Raw genomic sequence first — 16,906 nt, forward strand, 5'->3', positions numbered from 1 at the left:
TCTGAGATATAAAGGACTGCAATTTTTTAGCTCGTACCTCTGCTGGAATGAATTTATGCTAATGTATGAAAGCTTGACATATTTAAGCCAGTCTGAATGCAGCAGAAGAGAAAACCCTCAAAGTCATTTGAAGCCCTAGGTTTGTTTTAGACATTTCCGTAAAAGATGGATGATCATATTGAAAATAATCCAGAATTAGGTCCTTTAGGAGCCCTGAATCCCCCGAGGAGGGAAGGTGTTCAGGCACTTTGTGTTGCACTGGCGACATCCGAGGATCCCTGATGGAAGCCTCGGTCAGAGGTGGGTGTGCAGGTTCCCAACGCAGCACACACAGAGTTAGTCCCAAAGCCGAGGATTTGCTGGAGCTGGCATGCTGAGAAGAGCGATGCTGGAGCCAGCCCAGTGGAAGTGCTCGTCTGAGCACCGATGAGAGCGATCGCACTCGGGCCACTCTTCCAGCTGGCTCTTGGAGGCAGCTGCTCCTCAGAATTCCAGCATCTCTGGGATTCGGTGCCTGTTTCCATACCCGTGTGCTAAACACCCTGGTCCAGCAGGTGGCTGGCGTTGCCCAAGACCCAGATCCAACACAAGGATGTGTATGCTCCAAGTAGGATTTAAAAGGAATTCCCTTCAGTCCAAAATGTGACAACGTTGAGGCAGCTGTTGTTTAACCTTGGCAGCCTCTGGCCTCCGTATATAGCTCACTGGTTACCGCAGTTTCCTCATCGCCTGAATTTGCTCTTTCCCAAAGCCTGTAATCTTCAGCCTGCCACAGTCTCTTGGAAAGAATCCTGTTGCTGTGGCCTTCCTCTCTGTAATGAGGTCAGCCTCAGCTAAAACGCTTTGTAAAAGTTTGGGTATTTGTAGCTACTTCAGGTTTTCTCGAAGTTTGATCTGACTTTTTAATAACCCTCCCTGTAAGATAGGCATAAAGCTGCTATAGGTGTCACTGACAGGTTCAGTAAGAAACTTACAGCACTGTACTAACGTACCCCAACAAGAGCTCAGTTATATCTGATGCAGTTGAGATCATACACGATTCCCTGCACTCCGACAGGATGTGAGCTACATAAAAGTTTATATAATCTCGAAAACAAATTATTTTAATGCAGGTTTATAATACAATTTTTAAAAAATATTCAGAGGTAAAGTCCAAGTGTTATACTGGCTTTTAATGCATCGCCTCATTATGCAGATAAATTAGACATGCATATATGTATATTTGAAAGCAGCCTTGGATATCTTCAGATAAGGCTTTCAAATAGAAAAGGTTGTTACAGGATATGAATACTCTGGGGGGGCTTGTTGGAGTTTTATTTGAACTTAACCAGCTTTCTAAAAAATACAGGTGCTTCTAAGCAGCATGGTTTGATTTCCTGGGTGACACTCTGTAGCCTCCATGGCAATGTGCAGTGGGAAGCACCAAAAAGGCTTCGTTTGTCCCTAATCAAGCGCGTGCCACTTCAAACTAGAGCTGAGGGAAGAGCCGGGACCCACCAACAGCCTGGGATGATGCTCTGACAGCCGGGTGGGCTGTTGTAAGGTCCATAAGGACCCCTCTCCGTACCCCTAGCTGCGCTTCTCGCTCCAGTTCCTCGAACGGGGCAGTGAGGAAGGGGAGATGTGAACAGCAGCGAGGTGAGCGGGAAGACGCTGCAGAGAGGAAGAGAGGCAGAGCCCTGGCCTCCTCAGGGAAGCACTAGCAGGCAAACATACACACTTTCAAATTCTTACCTTTGTCCCTCTGAAAAACATCCAGAAACATTTCTACGTAAAAGCTATTCTATATAGTATCTACACTGTATACTGGAAACCTCACCAATACAGGAAGAAGTAGTTTTCTGTAATGAAGATGACTATAACTAAGCAGTTTCATGGAGGAGTTTCAGCTGAGCAGGAAAGTTAGGCAGAAAGTTTCAGCCAAGCAGAACTGAGTAATTTAAGGTCAGCTTTCTAAAAGGAAACAGATCTGTAAACTCAACGTTGTTCTAAACAAATATACACAAGATGAAAAGGAATATATTCTGTGGGATGCAGAGGCTACTAAGTGCTGACAAGTTCATCTTGGAAACAGGATTTTCAAGTCAGATAATGAATAGCTAAGATAAGAACTCCGATTACTCTCAGATGTAAACAGTAGCACAGACAAAATGTAACAACAAGGAGCGTGAACTTATTTTAGGCCTCTAAAAACTGTTAGAAGTAATCAGGAGCAGAGGGCGTAAAGTTCTGTGTGAACAAAATCATCACCTTCATTGCCTTTAGGAACTTTAAACTATTTGGATCAATAAAATACAGATAATAATTTATAATGGGAGATAAACTGTAAAAGTGCCACGATAATAAACCTTCATAATGAGGACGCTGTGAATCTACCATTATGTATTATAGCTGTGAAGATCAAACAGTTCATAGGGAGCAGCATGAGCAGTTTTATTTTAGCAGGCGTATTATTTCGTTCTTTAGTTTCAACTCTTGCTGAACCACTGTTGGGAAGTTGTGCAATTTGAATAAGAGATTCCTTTTAAAAAGACCGTGAAGCAGTGATCTGAACGGTACTCCACATCACCCTCACCTTCCTTTTTAATGTATAGTAACAGTGACATAGACTCCCCCTGTGTAAATGCAAAGATTCGGGGGAGGTCAGATCTATTCACAAAGGTGGGGAATGGAAATGATGTTAGAGTATACCAGATTGGGTTTACGTCAGAAATTAACTTTGTCAAATTAAGACTGCATGTTTAAGCCCACGTTTACAAATACTAAAATGACTTCCTTTATTGCCAGGAAGTCACTAAGCAGCACATGCTGCGTCTACGCTGTGGTCAATAGGCCTAGGAGAGAGCAACGAGTACATCTTGCATCACGATGGATAATACAACCCTGCAAATGAATGATTGATGCATTCATGCATCTGATTGATAATAAACCCCTGCAAACAGCCACTGCAACCAACCACCTCTTTTCCCGTGCACACACGCCCAGATGCTCAGCCCACACGGCCTGTGGAAAACAGGCATGTGGCATTAGCAGCCCTCTCGCGCGGCAGGCATTGGCCTTAAGGATTTGCTCTCTCTTGTTAAGCAAGCAGATGCTCTGACAAGGTTTAGGAGACTAAGCAGCCACCCTGGTGTCTAACAAACAACCTCCGACTCATGCAGACTCGTCTGCATGAGCATCTCTGTGCAAAAACTCTCAGCAGGTGGCTGGCCTGTCCATGCAAGAAAGTTTGTCCGAAAAACTTTGCTTGCTCTTAGCTGTATAAGAAACTTAGGGAAAGTGGGATGGAAATGCTACTGGTACCAGCAAGAACTCAGGGGGAACCAAGCATGGTACAGGTGTCCTCAGAGATAGGTGTGCAAGCAGGAATCACAGGGAATACTCCATTTCCTATTCCTCTTGAAATACTTTCTGCCTCAGCCATGCAATAGTAAACCTCAATTTGGAACGCTTATCACCAGGATTAAAAAGCAAATGTTGTGGCCACACGGCGCAAACTGCTGAGCCAGTACAAACTCTGCTGGTTGAAAAAAAATATTGAAAAATGTTGAAGCAGGCCGTTACAGTAGCCTTTATTCCACATCGGATAGCACCTGTTCTCACACAGCTGGGATAAACGCTGTTAAACAAGTGCAGGGCCAGTTTGATAGACAACAAATTATACCAGTGGATCAAATTTACCTTGCCAGATGAGCGCGTGCAGGCCTGACATCAGCAAATGTGGAGCCGTGGCCTTATTCTATCAATTCAGCATCTCGGGATGGTGGTCAGAGCGCAGCTTCCAGCAGGGAACCTGCCCAAGCAGGTTAGCCTTTCGAAACTGAAATCGCAAGGCGGAGCTTGCATGTAATATTTTAAATCCCATTCTGTAGATGAGAGCCTTGGTGACATGCAGGGAAAAGGCTCTAATGAGTGAAATTAATCAAGAAGTTGGATTCTTTTTAGCTGCCACTAGGCCCTTTGTTTCCTTCCTTGCTTTTTGGTGCTTTCCCAGCTCTCTCCAATTCATGCAGCTGAGCCGAGATCGCTGCTGCAAAGGGGCAGGAAGAGCTGCGATGGCGTCGCTGTCACTAGCAGCCAGGCAGGAGCCATCCGTGTGGAAGGACTTGCTGCATGCAAACAGCTCAACAGGCACCATCCTACGCCGGCTGTTGCAAAAGAGGCACCAGGCAGTTCAGGCAACCACAACAAACACCCAGTGGGTTTGCACTAGAGAGACAGGGAAAGGGCGGCCATAAACAAAAACAGACCCAGGGTAGGAGTTCCTCCTTCTGCAGCCTGATGTCAGGTTCCTCAACGTCGACAAATATTTTGGCTGTATGTCTGTAGTCTTCTACTGTAATTTGGCGTAACCATAGCTATGGTGGCCTGCTTATCCACCAAGTTTTCTTGGCAGGGATACAACGCAGTATGTGCCCGTATGGTGTGAAATCCTGCCTTTATTTGTCAACACTGTAGACTGACCGGTTTGAAACAAAATTATTATCTTCATAAATAGCTTAATAATTGATGTAACCAAAATACTGTGTTTCTCTCTTCTGTTCCTAAACAGCAATAAATGCAATATACATACTGAGCATGAAAGCTGCTAGGAGCAAATGTAAGATATTTACTACTTTAGACATTATATTACTTTAATAAACCATACGATTCGATTCTAATCTGAAAGCATTAAATAGAAGATTTTTTTACAGACTTAGAGATTACTTGCGCACTGTCAAAAGAGTTGTAAATTTAAAGTCAGCTGCCCTCATTATCCCAAATAAACTATTTTAATATGCTGTCCTATTTTCCCCTAATTATAAATTGGGAAAGTAACTGAATCTCATGTTGAGATGACAACTTAATTAGTGTCTCCACTTTGTTTTATCACGCTCTACGACCAAATCTCATTTCATAAGTCATTTGATTGCCACTTACTAATAACATCCTGTTCTCTGGAAGGAGAGGACATCCTAGGAGCATCACTATGCTGGAAAGACGTAAGAAAACTCACTTCAGTGTGGGTGGCAGCAAAGTTGCCTTTATGTTACTCTGTATGCGCCCCGTTACTACTCCGTTCTCCTGATTCTAGTTGCTGTATTGGTACTTCATCCCTGCCCAGCTGCAGTCCGTGTCCGCTGTAGCAAGCTGGTAGCACAGGCATCTTGTGTTGCTAAGGCTGAAGCTTAAGAAACATGGAATTTGAAAGAAAGCCAATTAGAGAGTGTCCAGCGCATCAGTTACAAAGTCTGCAGTTTCGAGAGTTAATGTTTCAGACACTACTCAACAGGTAGAGTGTAAAACAGGGGGAGTAAGGATTTCAGGACAAAAGGAGAGACATTGCATTTTAGGTAGGGTTTTTATTGTTTTTCAACTGAAATGTCCCTACCACAAATGAATATGCAGTTTCATGTTCTGTGTACGATATGCATGCTTTACCAGTCTTCTAAAAGTAAAATAAAGATTATCTTTTTTTTTTTTTAAATTCCAAGAAAATGAGAATTTTATTATAAATTTTCATGGAAGTAAATCCCCACATTTTTAATAAATCAAATGCATTATTTGCATAATGATGATGAACCATGTAAGTCATGTAATTCATTGTATTAAATAATTGAGGAAACTAAATAAATAATAAAACCATTCTATAAATACACACAGCTTAGAGAAGCAGCTTATAGTTGTACAGTATTGTGCAAAACCTTTTGTGTACACATCTCTCCCGTCAGCAAAGCTCTGGCAGACAAGAACAAATGTATGCCATATAATTTCTCAAGATGAAAACTCTCCATATCCAAGCAGCTCTCCCTGGAATAACAAAACATGCAGCACAGTTTTTTCTGTACCCAACCCAGCTTCGTAACTCCAGCCAGTCTTTAAAATTGAAAGCTCTTTAAGAAGCAGTCAAATGATAAAAACAAGGAGTGATTGAAATTGTTTTGGCAAAATAATTTGCTGTCAGAGAGTCCCAGAATAAGGAAGAACATTAAGAGATACTGCAGAATAAAACAGTGTTTGCACGCACCCTGAACCTGTTTCTAAACAAAAACGGAGTGTTAAGAAAACACTTCTTTGATCCAAAAGTCAGTGTCAGGTTGCCAATGTTACTTCACCACAGAAACAGTATTTTCATGTTGGTTTCCAAATAAGTTCAAGAAGAATTGGAAAGCCGTGCTAATGTGGACAGAGACAAAGATGTAAGCGGTGTATAATACCATAACTAACATTGTAATGTTGAAAGTGTAGAAGAGCAGTTTTTCCCAGGGCTCCATGAGGTAGCTGCAGGTGATTAGTTCAAACTGGCAGTACAGCCAATAGAGATAGTTCTTCATGCTCTTAATATCCATCTCCGTCTTCTTTGTGTCGCTTCTGAAAGCCTTCCCTGTTACAACAAAGGATAATTAGTAGAAACAGAAATCTTACCAAAAAAATCTATAAAAACATCATATGGGCAGCAACTCCATGCTACTCAGTTTGCTCAAACTGACCATTCTTCGTAAATGATGTTTTAAAAACACAAGATTGCAAATACATTTTAAGGCATAAAACATGATCAGATAGTAATAGACTAGCATGAGTCATTCTTTTACCCCGAACCATAAAAGGGTTAATTTGTATTTTTTCCTTTCCTACCTTCAGTTCTGAACATAACAGTCCAATTTAGACCACTGAGTACTGGGCACCATTATTTACCAAAGAGGCTCCACAATATCTCTTTTTTCCAGAAATGGGTTACCCAAGAATTGTTGCAATTCTGTTCTCCAAGGCAAACTCTAGTTTCATAACTTTGCCTTGCACTGGATTATTTAAGACTCTGTTGAAGCGACTTAATTCAAAAAGCACTTCAAACCCTCTCTCCTTCACCACTCATGGATTTTGACATGGAACTTGGCTAGAAGTCTGATTTCTGCTACCCAAACTGAATTTTTATGTCTTATGCTTCAGTTGCTGCTGGAATGACAACTGGGAGTATGCAGAATACCACACATACAGAAATACCAAAAAAAGAAAACTATATAAAGATTATCCAGCTTCTTCTGCAACAGAGATTGAATTGATCTGTTGCCAGAATGAAACCATACAAATTTATTTTAAAGCTTTGTGTTCAAATTACTGTTAATAATTATTGAGTGTTACATTATATAGTTAGCAAAACACAGAACTGGAGAGGTAAAGGGAAAACAGGTCTATTTCACGTACTGGTTCTTCCTGTCATTTGGTAAATAAGAGGAGACAAAACAAAAACTGTGATTCCCCTCTTTCTAATTGGAAAGTTAAGAAGTTCTGGTGGTGTCAAGGTCTGTGGAAGAAAACTTACTCCACAGAAATTAAATACAACTTCATAGAACTATATAGAGTGGGATTTTATCCTAAAAAAAGCCACTTCCTGAAGTTTTTAGAAAAATTTTGCCTCACCTTTTCCATTTTACTTCCATAGCTTCCCCACCTCTTTTCTGCCTGACAGGTGATATAAACTAGAAAATGCTTCTATAGTTAAAAATTATTACTAACTACTTTTAGCAATATCCTTACTATATCCATCACATTTCTGTACATTACATGCAGTTTTTGCTAAATCTAGGTTATACTTAAGCCTCTTATCATTAAATGTATTGCCAAGCTACTTTGATGAAGACTTTTCTTACAACAAATTGATTTTATAAAAAGCAGAACTTACCTCTTCACTCCTCCCTGTTGACAAAACGTCTAGGTGAGAGATGCTTCCTAACACTTCTGCCTTTTGCAGCTGAACAGCTCCTATGCAGATTGAGAAGCAGAAACAATTAGCTTTGATCCTCAATTACAGAGTGTGTCCTCTATACCCCGCCCTTCCTCGCTATTGCTAAAAACTCCTCTGGCCAAAGCTCTCTGCATTATGCAACAAGGACAGCCGTCGTCTGGCTCAGTACTGCGCTTTCATGACAGCATTAATTTGATAATTTGTACAAAGTCAGAGTTGAAGAACTGCAGGTTGGAAGGAACATACGAGGCTGAAATACTGTTTAAAAAAATCAGCAAAAAATGTTTATAATTAGTGCCTTCCCTAATTTCAAATCTCAGAAAGTATCTCTGCTTCTATGGAACTTTACAATGCAGTAAAGTTCATGCAAGGTGCAATTTAACGTCTGTGCAAAAACATGGTGTCAGAGTTAAGTAGCCACAAAAATGTAGCTCAATTAATATACCACAGGAAAGTCTCCGGTGAAGCCACCACCTTCTGCAACCTTTGATTAACACCACTTTCAAACAGTTCCCAGTCTTCTCTACATCAGTATCTCCCAGCCCTGTATACACACTTCAGTCATCCTCATCCAGAAACCGCAGGGTGGAGAGAATACATGGGCAAGTTTTCTGCAAGGAAAAGATGGTGAGTTTTTCTTAAAAATCTTACAAAATAAAAGCCAGCCACAAATGCTTGAGGCATTTTAATGATCTAATTGGACAAGTCAATTAGGTAGAAATCTGCATAATACATTATGTTCTAAACTATCTGCCTGCAGTCAAATCATTTCCAAATATGAATCAGCTTCATTTTGGGAGAACATGCCACAAGCAATGTCTAAGGCATCTGAGCCTCACCTTCTTTCTTCCCTTCCTTACCAAACAGAACCTGAGCTGACCTACTCCCTCAACCTTTTTTTTCCCCCATGGTTTTCAACAAAATAAAAAGTTTTCTGTTTAAAAACTATCCACTTCCCACAGACAATTCAAAAATGGTAAACTACTGCCCCTGGCAGCAGTAGTCAATATACCCCATGCCCTACTTTTCTCCTGCAGAGCAAGGGTCTGCCACAGGACTCCATCTCCTGAGCTGGATGGTTGCGGTTTAGAGAATGGACTCATCAATTGTGAAATATAATTGCCCTGGTGTAGTGCCTGCAGGATTCTTATCTCAAGAGTTTCTACTTTCAACCAAACTTTCTCAGTTACATATTTCATGGAGATCTGGGGTGGGACACGGAGTTTTTTAGGTTTCTTTTTTTCCATGAAAATGTTGGTGAAAAACGCTATATAAACACAATGCTATTGATTTTATACAAGGGAGAAAAAACATCTGACTACCACAGTGCCTGCATTCTTGGCAGGCTAGCATCCCTGCTTCATGTTACTCACCTTCCCTGCGAGGTGGATCAGCCTCTTCTGAATCCTTCAGCAAGATGCGGAGGCAGATCACCGACTACCAGGGCAGCCGAAGGCAGGGCTGTCACCTTCCTGCTCTCTCAGTCCTCTCCAAAAAACACTTGCATAAAAGCCAGGAAAACTCTCCCATTCTCAAGTGCAAAATTGTACAGATGTTTTCCTTTTCAATAATTCTCCACTAGTTCTTTCAATAATATATTCCCCGAGTTGAAACAACGCAGAAAGTGAGACTCGTCTGGGTTTGCTTTAGTTCTAACAGCTTCAAAAAGTTTTACCTGGCAGCTGAGAGCCATTGTGAAAGAGATAGGTGGTAGTGCAGAAGATCTGGCGGCTTCACAGCAATAAAGTGTTGGGGTAAGCAGAATCCATTCCAACGTGATGCTGTAAGCAGATCTTGGACGGTGGTATGTAAAGCCCCCAGGCATCCTCTCCTCCTCGCTTTCTGAGCAGCCACTCCTGCTGCTTTTCCCAGCTACCCCAAGGAGAAATAAGAACTCATGAATACCTTTCACAATTCATAATCAGATGTGTATAGCTTCACTCGGAATACGAAATTTGCCTGAAAAACCTACCTTTTAAGGCCGTTTTAGTTTATGTGCTTTAAGATACTTTTCCCCATACAGAAACAGAAATAGCCTTCAGATTAAAAAACAACAAAACCCCTACAAGAGCAACACCAAAAAACAGACAAAAACATACTGCTACTTTGCGTAAGACGCTGTGATGGGTGACTGCAGATGTATGGAGAAAGAATTATCTTGAAAGGCGCTTACTCTGAGGAGCAGGAAAGAGACTCTCCTGGGTAGCACTCTGTCCCAGAGGGGCTGGTCCCTTGTTTTCAGGTCTCTTGATCGTGTTGCCCACACAATTACATTTCAAAACCTCTTTTTACTCCTTCTCATTGTGGTTTCCGCTGAACAAATTCACACACAGCCATATAAAAGTCATACAGTGACACAGCGATAATTCTTCCTAGGAAGGGGAACATGAATTAAAAAAGCAAATCAGAAACATTCAAATTACCACTGCGCTAAAGGAAACCACCAGCCTCCCTTTTCAAAGTTCAGTCAGGTTCCCCAAATGGATAAGTTGTGACTTCTGATTTATACAGAATTTAGCAGATTAGCTCAATAAGCAGAAGTAAGCAGGTTTTTCCTATTATTTCATGCCTCATAATGGGATCCTCTGATGTCTAATAAGGTGTAAACCCATACTAAGGCATTTGCTCGGCATTTGGCTTCAGAATGGCTGTCTTCTGTGTGGCTTCTCTGCCGTCTAGTAAGGACTATGCAATAATCCTGCTTTTCTCTTCTTGATCATATCTTTTGACAAAATTTATATCTTTAATTTCTGTAAATTTGCCCAATTTAACTGAAATTGACCACGGGATAAAAAGTATGGTATGTGGGAGTATAGTGAGATAGAAGTAATGAAAGAAAATAAACCTCATTTCTGTAGAATACTGAGCAAAAAATGCCTGAAATATCTCTGCCTCACACCTATACACTGTGGCAAACATTTATCTGTCTACTTAAAATTTAGATGCTGGAAAACAATCGAAGCAGAAAGTCAAGGTCAGGACAGCTTTCTAATCTACCCCATCCGTCTTATCCACACAAAGCAAGGCACAGGCAAGTTTGTTTTGTTGTAATAGTATACTTCAGTTTGTTTGATCCCTTTTGGCTCCAGCATCACTTGGAATGAATGGAAAAAAGCAACATCGCTGACGAATTATTAACATACTGGAGAGGCAGCCTTCTGCAGCTCTCCACGACAGCCAGCATCTGCCTGCAGCTTCAAAACCATAATGTGGTTCTGCTTGGCTCGGCAACCTCTTCCTGCCCTCCCCCTCGTGCTGGCAGGCAAGGCACGCCAGGTAACTAGTCAGGCCTGGCAGGACAAAGACAGTCCTCAGCCTGCGCAGAACCTGACCACACAACTGCAGGCACTGGAGGAAGGGAAGGGATGGAAACACATGACAAGGGAGATGGTGGGAGGCTGGGCAGGCCAAGGCAGCCTAGGCAAAGATGAGCTTCACAGCTACAGAACCACACCACAGGGTAAGTAATGCGATCACAGACAGTGGTGCGAACCTCCTCCTATGAAGGTCTTCAGCCTCTGATAGTTATCTTCTGTCTTCAAGACACCTGAGCACCAGCTTCACGGCATAGGGAAAGAAACCCAGCAATAAGGAATGACTTGTATAGTGAATTGTTAGCTTGACTTGCCAGTATAATCAATCTGCACCAAAAAACCTAGAGAATATACGCTAGTGTTCTTGGAAAGGAGAAAAAAATGCCCTATACTGTAGAACAGGCCAATTCTTAGAAAGGCTCTGTTCTGCATGGTGTAAAATTTCTGGCATGCGGCTCCACAAATCCTGGCACCAGAGGACAGGTTTATCTAGAGTGGTATCACGCCTAGAATCAGGCTGTACAACACGTAACACCAAATGAGGAATGTATCTTGATGAGGAATGTATCTTGTCTCCAGTTTATATGGGCTTGACTTACTGCTGCTTGTAATGCAAATAACATATTTTAATTAATACATTGTTGTCTGCAAGAGTCATACGATTTCCCAGCATACTTCCCTACACCTGGCTAGACCAGTTCAGGAACTTTTTTAATTCTATACCAAAATAGATAATTAAGTAAGTGAAAACTATGAAGGCTAGTAATCTCCAAAAGCACAAGGAATCTGCATAGCTGGCCCAGAAGGATTAGGCACAGACTATTTCAACTTGAAGTAAGATGACATCATACCATTTAATATGTTGCAAACTGAGCATTTCGTAAAAGTTGGATAGTTAAGCATGTCAGTTGTGAAGAGCAGTGAACCTAGATCTTCCCAGTTGCAATTGCTTCTCATCTTACTATACAGCTCACTCACAAAATTTTTTATTTAGCTAACACTGACGCACACGAGACTCCAGCAAAGCAAGTTTCTTCTGCCCACCAGTGTCCCAGCAGTATATAGAGCACGCTCTTGTGTGGCAGTCTGCTGTCGCAGTCCTTTCATGGCTGGTCTCTCACTGAGGTTAGGGTTTTTTTCTCTAAGCGTGGTTCAAATTCACCATATTTTCCAGCTCCAGGCTGTGCTTTGTTCCTTCACCTGGCAGGCTTTCACATCCCTTTCTGAATTGGGGTCATTTACGAACAGAAAAGATAATGGAAACTATGTGTTCCTGCACTGAGCAGCAAAGTTCTGCTTTCTCACTCGTTTCTCTAAGCTGTTAACAACGTTTATCAGTTTCAGGTCTTTTCCCCAGTGTTGCCCATGCATCACCCAACATGTAACTGGTGTTGTTTCAGGTGTAAAGCAAATATAACAGAAAAGGAAAAGCTGCCTAAAAGGAGTTTAAAATCTGGAACTGTACAGATAAAAGGCACAGCTGCGAGTTGCAGAGCTGAATGCCCAGCCTGGGACTAGGAGCTGATCAAACCGAGAGTTCTCCTAAGACCAAGATCCTCCCATTCTCTAATTTCTAGGATCATTCTGTAGTTTAACTTTAAAACAGGGGTGATACAACCCTAGCTATCCTGCAGACCTTCAGCTATACAAAGAACTGACAGAAGCAGTAAGAAGACATGTAGTTTGGCTTTTAGTAGAGAAATAGCTGCAGTTCTTTATTTTAGACATTTTTGCAAGCATATAGCAAATCACGTGCACAATGACAGTCATAGTGCTGTCAAATACTATGGAAGAATTTATTAACATAGGACTTGAAAAAAAAAAGTGCATTTTCTCAACCAGATTATTCTAAAAATCATACTTCCTGTCATTAGCCTATTTTCCAGGTATACAGAAAATTACATCAGAATGCTCTGCTAAAACTGACAATACAGTGGAGTGGCACAGGATGGGAATCAGGGACTTTCCATTAGCATTGGTCAGGGACATCACATCCTCCTGCACTGCCATCTCCCCTTGTTTCTGCTCCCCTCCTCATTCATCTCAAAATTATATGCACCTCTGGTGAACAGTCTGAGTAAACATTTCAACTACATACTTCAATGAAATTTGACCTTTAATTAAGAACTCTGAAGCTGACTCCCGAGTACTCCTGCAGCAACTGAGCCTTGAGAGATGACAAAACAACTACTGCAAACTTCCGTTGTGCTGCCAGCAAATAGAGTAGAGGGTTTCTATATATAGGCTCAGGATGGCAACAGCTGCAGTCCCGATGTGCTCCATTAATGCCTCATCCCTTTTCCAGGAAGCCACTCAGCTGCCTGATTCTGTCAGGACTGAGGAAATCCCAAAGCCTTCGTGACTTACCCCAGTAGAAAAAAGGCAAAAAGGGCTCTTCAGCGGGAAAAAACTAATTTTAAATCATTGCAGCATGAAACCCTGCCCCATCTAATGCTGAAACTACAAGGAACAGTGCGCTGGGTTTGGAATATGCAAAAGAACATTCCACTTACGGAGCATCAAAAGGATAATGGCTGTGTGCTTGGTTCTCTCTCCCAGGTATGTCAACACATACTTTGCAAGGGCTAAGAATCCACCAGAACTGGTGCACTGTACGGAAGACTTCTCTGTAAGACAAATTAGCATCGGGTGAGGTCCAAGGTGCTGGTTTTCAGGAGGAAAGACAAGGAATTTAAAATTTGTTTTTTTAAGAAAATAGGCAAGATGAAAGGATGAGCCCTGTGATGTTTTCTTGTTATAACTAAGGCAGGTAGTTACCAAAATGGGTGTCCCTTCCCAGGCAAGAATAATGGATTCTCACTCACATCCTCTTTAACTTTGATTTCAGTTGTGGCATCTAAAGCCTACCTGAAGCTTTTACCACCCCCAAAAAAAGGTTCTCAAAGCTGAATTCAGTATTTCATCAGAACACAGCCCCTCACCCAGCCCTCATCAGGAGACCCGGCCTTGCTCTCAGGAAAAAGCTGGTGTGGGGCACAGTGCCTCTGCAAGGCAGGAGCCCTTGGTCCTTACCTTGCGAGGGGCCAGCAGGAGTCACGAAGGGCGCGCTGTCATAAAACAGTGCCAAAGGGGACAAAAAAAAAAAAAGGCAAAAACAAAACAAAAAAAAATCCAAAAGCCAAAACCCGGACCACCCGCGCCAGGCCGCGGCGAGGAGGCAGCTGCCTACAAGTCCCAGCAGCCCCCGCGTCACGGAGCCGCCGGGCTCGGCGGGAGGCACCGCAAGGGCTGCTGGGGCGGGTAGTCCCGGCGAGGCTCCGGGCGGGAAGGCTTGCGGGACAGTGCATGTTGTGGGCATGTCGTAAGAGGAAAAGTTCCGTGTGGGCACAGCGTGAGGGGCCCGATTGTGTCTGTGACAGTGACAGGGTAAGAACAACCACACAGATCTCAGAAATTCCTCTCAACACGGCGTTGATAGTTGTTGCTGCACCCACCCTCCTCAGGACTCTTCCCGCCCAGACAGACCCTCTCCCCTTCCCTAGCAGCAATGACGTGAAGTGAACAGCTTGTTTTTTTTTTTTTATGCTGGTATTTTATTCCACATTGTCCAAACTAGAAGTGGTTTTACTCGTGTGAGCCTCTCCTCTAAAGGGCTGTCCATGTCTCTTACCTCAGGGGGAACAAGCAGCCACCCTTGGAGCAGAGTGCCTGAGGTAACCCGGGCCCGCCATTTCGCTGCATTTCCCTTCAGCGTAGCCATATGCTTGGTGAGTAAGGTCCAAATTAGCTATAGTAAGAGAAAATACCCATTAAAATGTAATAATACCTTTTCTACAGACATCAGATGATTAATTAAGAGTGTTCTGAGGAAAAAATTAGTTCCTGCCTTGTGTAAGTGATGCTTTGAAAAGGCAAATTTGAGAACATTCAGTGTATCCTCTGTGACAGAAGGGTCTCCAGAGGAATTACGGTACTTGAAAGTATTACAGCCTTTTCTGTAATTGCTTGAAGAAGTACATGGCATTCAAATGTGTCTGTTAAGAAATGCTCTCTTGTCTTTCCGCCTAAGCACAGGTGGTTTTACTGGAATAAAATTTGCAAGTGTCTTTCTCATTTTTTCAGCATTTTTTTTTCTTTAATTTTGTAGACTATTGCCATTTTAGCATGAATTCTTCCTTGCCTCATCAAACACAATACAGAGGTGTTTGATCCTTGGTGTGAATAACAGTGCTCAAGTAAATGGGCCTTCAGGGGAACGTAGCACATGGCCACAACTGTGGACATGAACCATTTGGTGGGATGAGAAACCGAAATAAAGAGTTAACCAAGTTATTTAATGCATCACTCCCAAGTGTCTTAAAGGGGTTTTAGATATCAAAATAGCTTTGAGATGTGGATATTGGAGCAGAAACGGCATGGTCATTTGGGTACTTACTCTCAGTGAAATCCTAGTCAGTAAAATTCTGTTTGGATTTGAATACATGGTGTAAAAAGTGAAAACAATGCAAGGTGAAAGCACTGGGAAACTGAATAATTCATCCAAATAATACATATTTTTTCTCCAAAAGGCCACATCAGTCTGACAATATATGCTTTATCTGAAACTTATTTCAAAAAAGTCTTTGTCAAGGTCATCAAATTGAAACTATTTCTAATTTTATTTAAACTAAATTTGCTTTTTTCCCTACACTTTTAAAATGCTGTTTCAATCTCTGGTGCTTTATACCTACCTATGAGGAAGAGGAATATTCCATGTACCTCTGAAAGGAAAAAGACGGTATAGATTATGTATGATAATGGACAGATTGCTAGAAGTTTATCTTCTGCCAAGACACTATCCCAGACTGCCTCATGGGTGCCTTTCACAGGGTGGAAGATGACTTTCAGTGAAATTTAATCTACTATAAGAGGAGCAGAGAAGACAATTGAAGACTCAGGAAATTGTTTGCTTTCTTAATTGCTGACTCCTGGGAACTGGAGAAGTGAACATCCTCGCACTACTATGAAAGTGGGAGTAGGGATAAGTCAAGGAAAGACTGGCAGAAAACAGCAAATCCTGCAGTTTGAGTATCCTGGAATGTAATCTACCTGACAGAGAGAAAAGTGGCCCACAGCAGTGATGCTCAACAATTAAGGAACAGGGATTTGCACTTTTCCAGGCTGACATAATTAGTCATTGCTTCCTACAAAAATACAGAAAGCAATAACCAGGCTATTTCAGCCTGCCAGATCCTGCCTCTTCTGACTGACAAACCCCCTCACACGAAGGTGTTAAAGCTTGGCTTACACAACTGAGACATTTGCACCCAGAGAGGATTGTGCCCTGTCTTTGATCACCATCTCTGCTCTCTCCGGTAGCTTCCAACTGCAAAGTGTAACGAGATTCAGCAGTACGGAAAATGCCGTCACGCTGGAGTCATCTGTGCCCCAAAGAGACAGCTAATTCACCTCACACTGCCGTCAAGCCCCGTGCCGTGGGACTGAAGATGCATGTTTTGCAATTGGCTCGTCACCGTCAGCAATGCCTGTCATCGCTTTCAAACCAGGATGCTTCAGGAGTCAAAGTGTGTCCTGTCACCTTTTCCTCTCGCAATGCTAATTAGACTCTGCGCTCTGCAAGTGCACAAGAGACACACAAAAGATGTTGATGAATCTTGCTTGTTGCTGCCCTGAAGCTATAATAAATGCACCTCAGGGCATGCCAATGGATTGGGCTGTAATGTTTGAATTAATCCCGTGTTTTAGAAGTGAAACCAGGAGATAAAATAGTTTCTGCCTTAAGACATTCGTATTAGCTCAGTAAAACTATATATGGACCCCAAGCAAAGACCCTTCACCTTTGCCCAGAGCTCTTTCTCAAACTTAGTTTCTACTGTGGCACATGAAGGGGAAAAAGCTTACTTTCAGG

At 42.2% G+C, this 16,906-nt stretch overlaps 1 protein-coding gene across 1 annotated transcript; it reads right to left on the reverse strand.

The window, feature by feature from the left end:
• Positions 1–5,330: 5,330 nt before the first annotated feature.
• LOC141744730 (serine palmitoyltransferase small subunit B-like) lies at positions 5,331–14,753 on the reverse strand. Its single transcript, XM_074591330.1, has 5 exons — positions 14,071–14,753; positions 13,551–13,664; positions 9,897–10,095; positions 7,661–9,595; positions 5,331–6,364 (listed from the first exon to the last, which is right to left on the reverse strand). Exon 5 carries the CDS (start codon positions 6,327–6,329, stop codon positions 6,087–6,089), a length of 243 nt encoding a protein of 80 aa, XP_074447431.1. The 5' UTR covers positions 6,330–6,364; positions 7,661–9,595; positions 9,897–10,095; positions 13,551–13,664; positions 14,071–14,753; the 3' UTR covers positions 5,331–6,086.
• Between the last annotated feature and the right edge of the window lie 2,153 nt (positions 14,754–16,906).

The sequence above is a fragment of the Larus michahellis genome, chromosome 6, assembly GCF_964199755.1.
Source record: "Larus michahellis chromosome 6, bLarMic1.1, whole genome shotgun sequence".
Taxonomy (NCBI): Eukaryota; Metazoa; Chordata; class Aves; order Charadriiformes; family Laridae; genus Larus; species Larus michahellis.

Excerpts from the sequence above, each read along its gene's own strand:
- LOC141744730 (XM_074591330.1), bottom strand. The coding sequence starts at position 6,329 with ATGGATATTAAGAGCATGAAGAACTATCTCTATTGGCTGTACTGCCAG.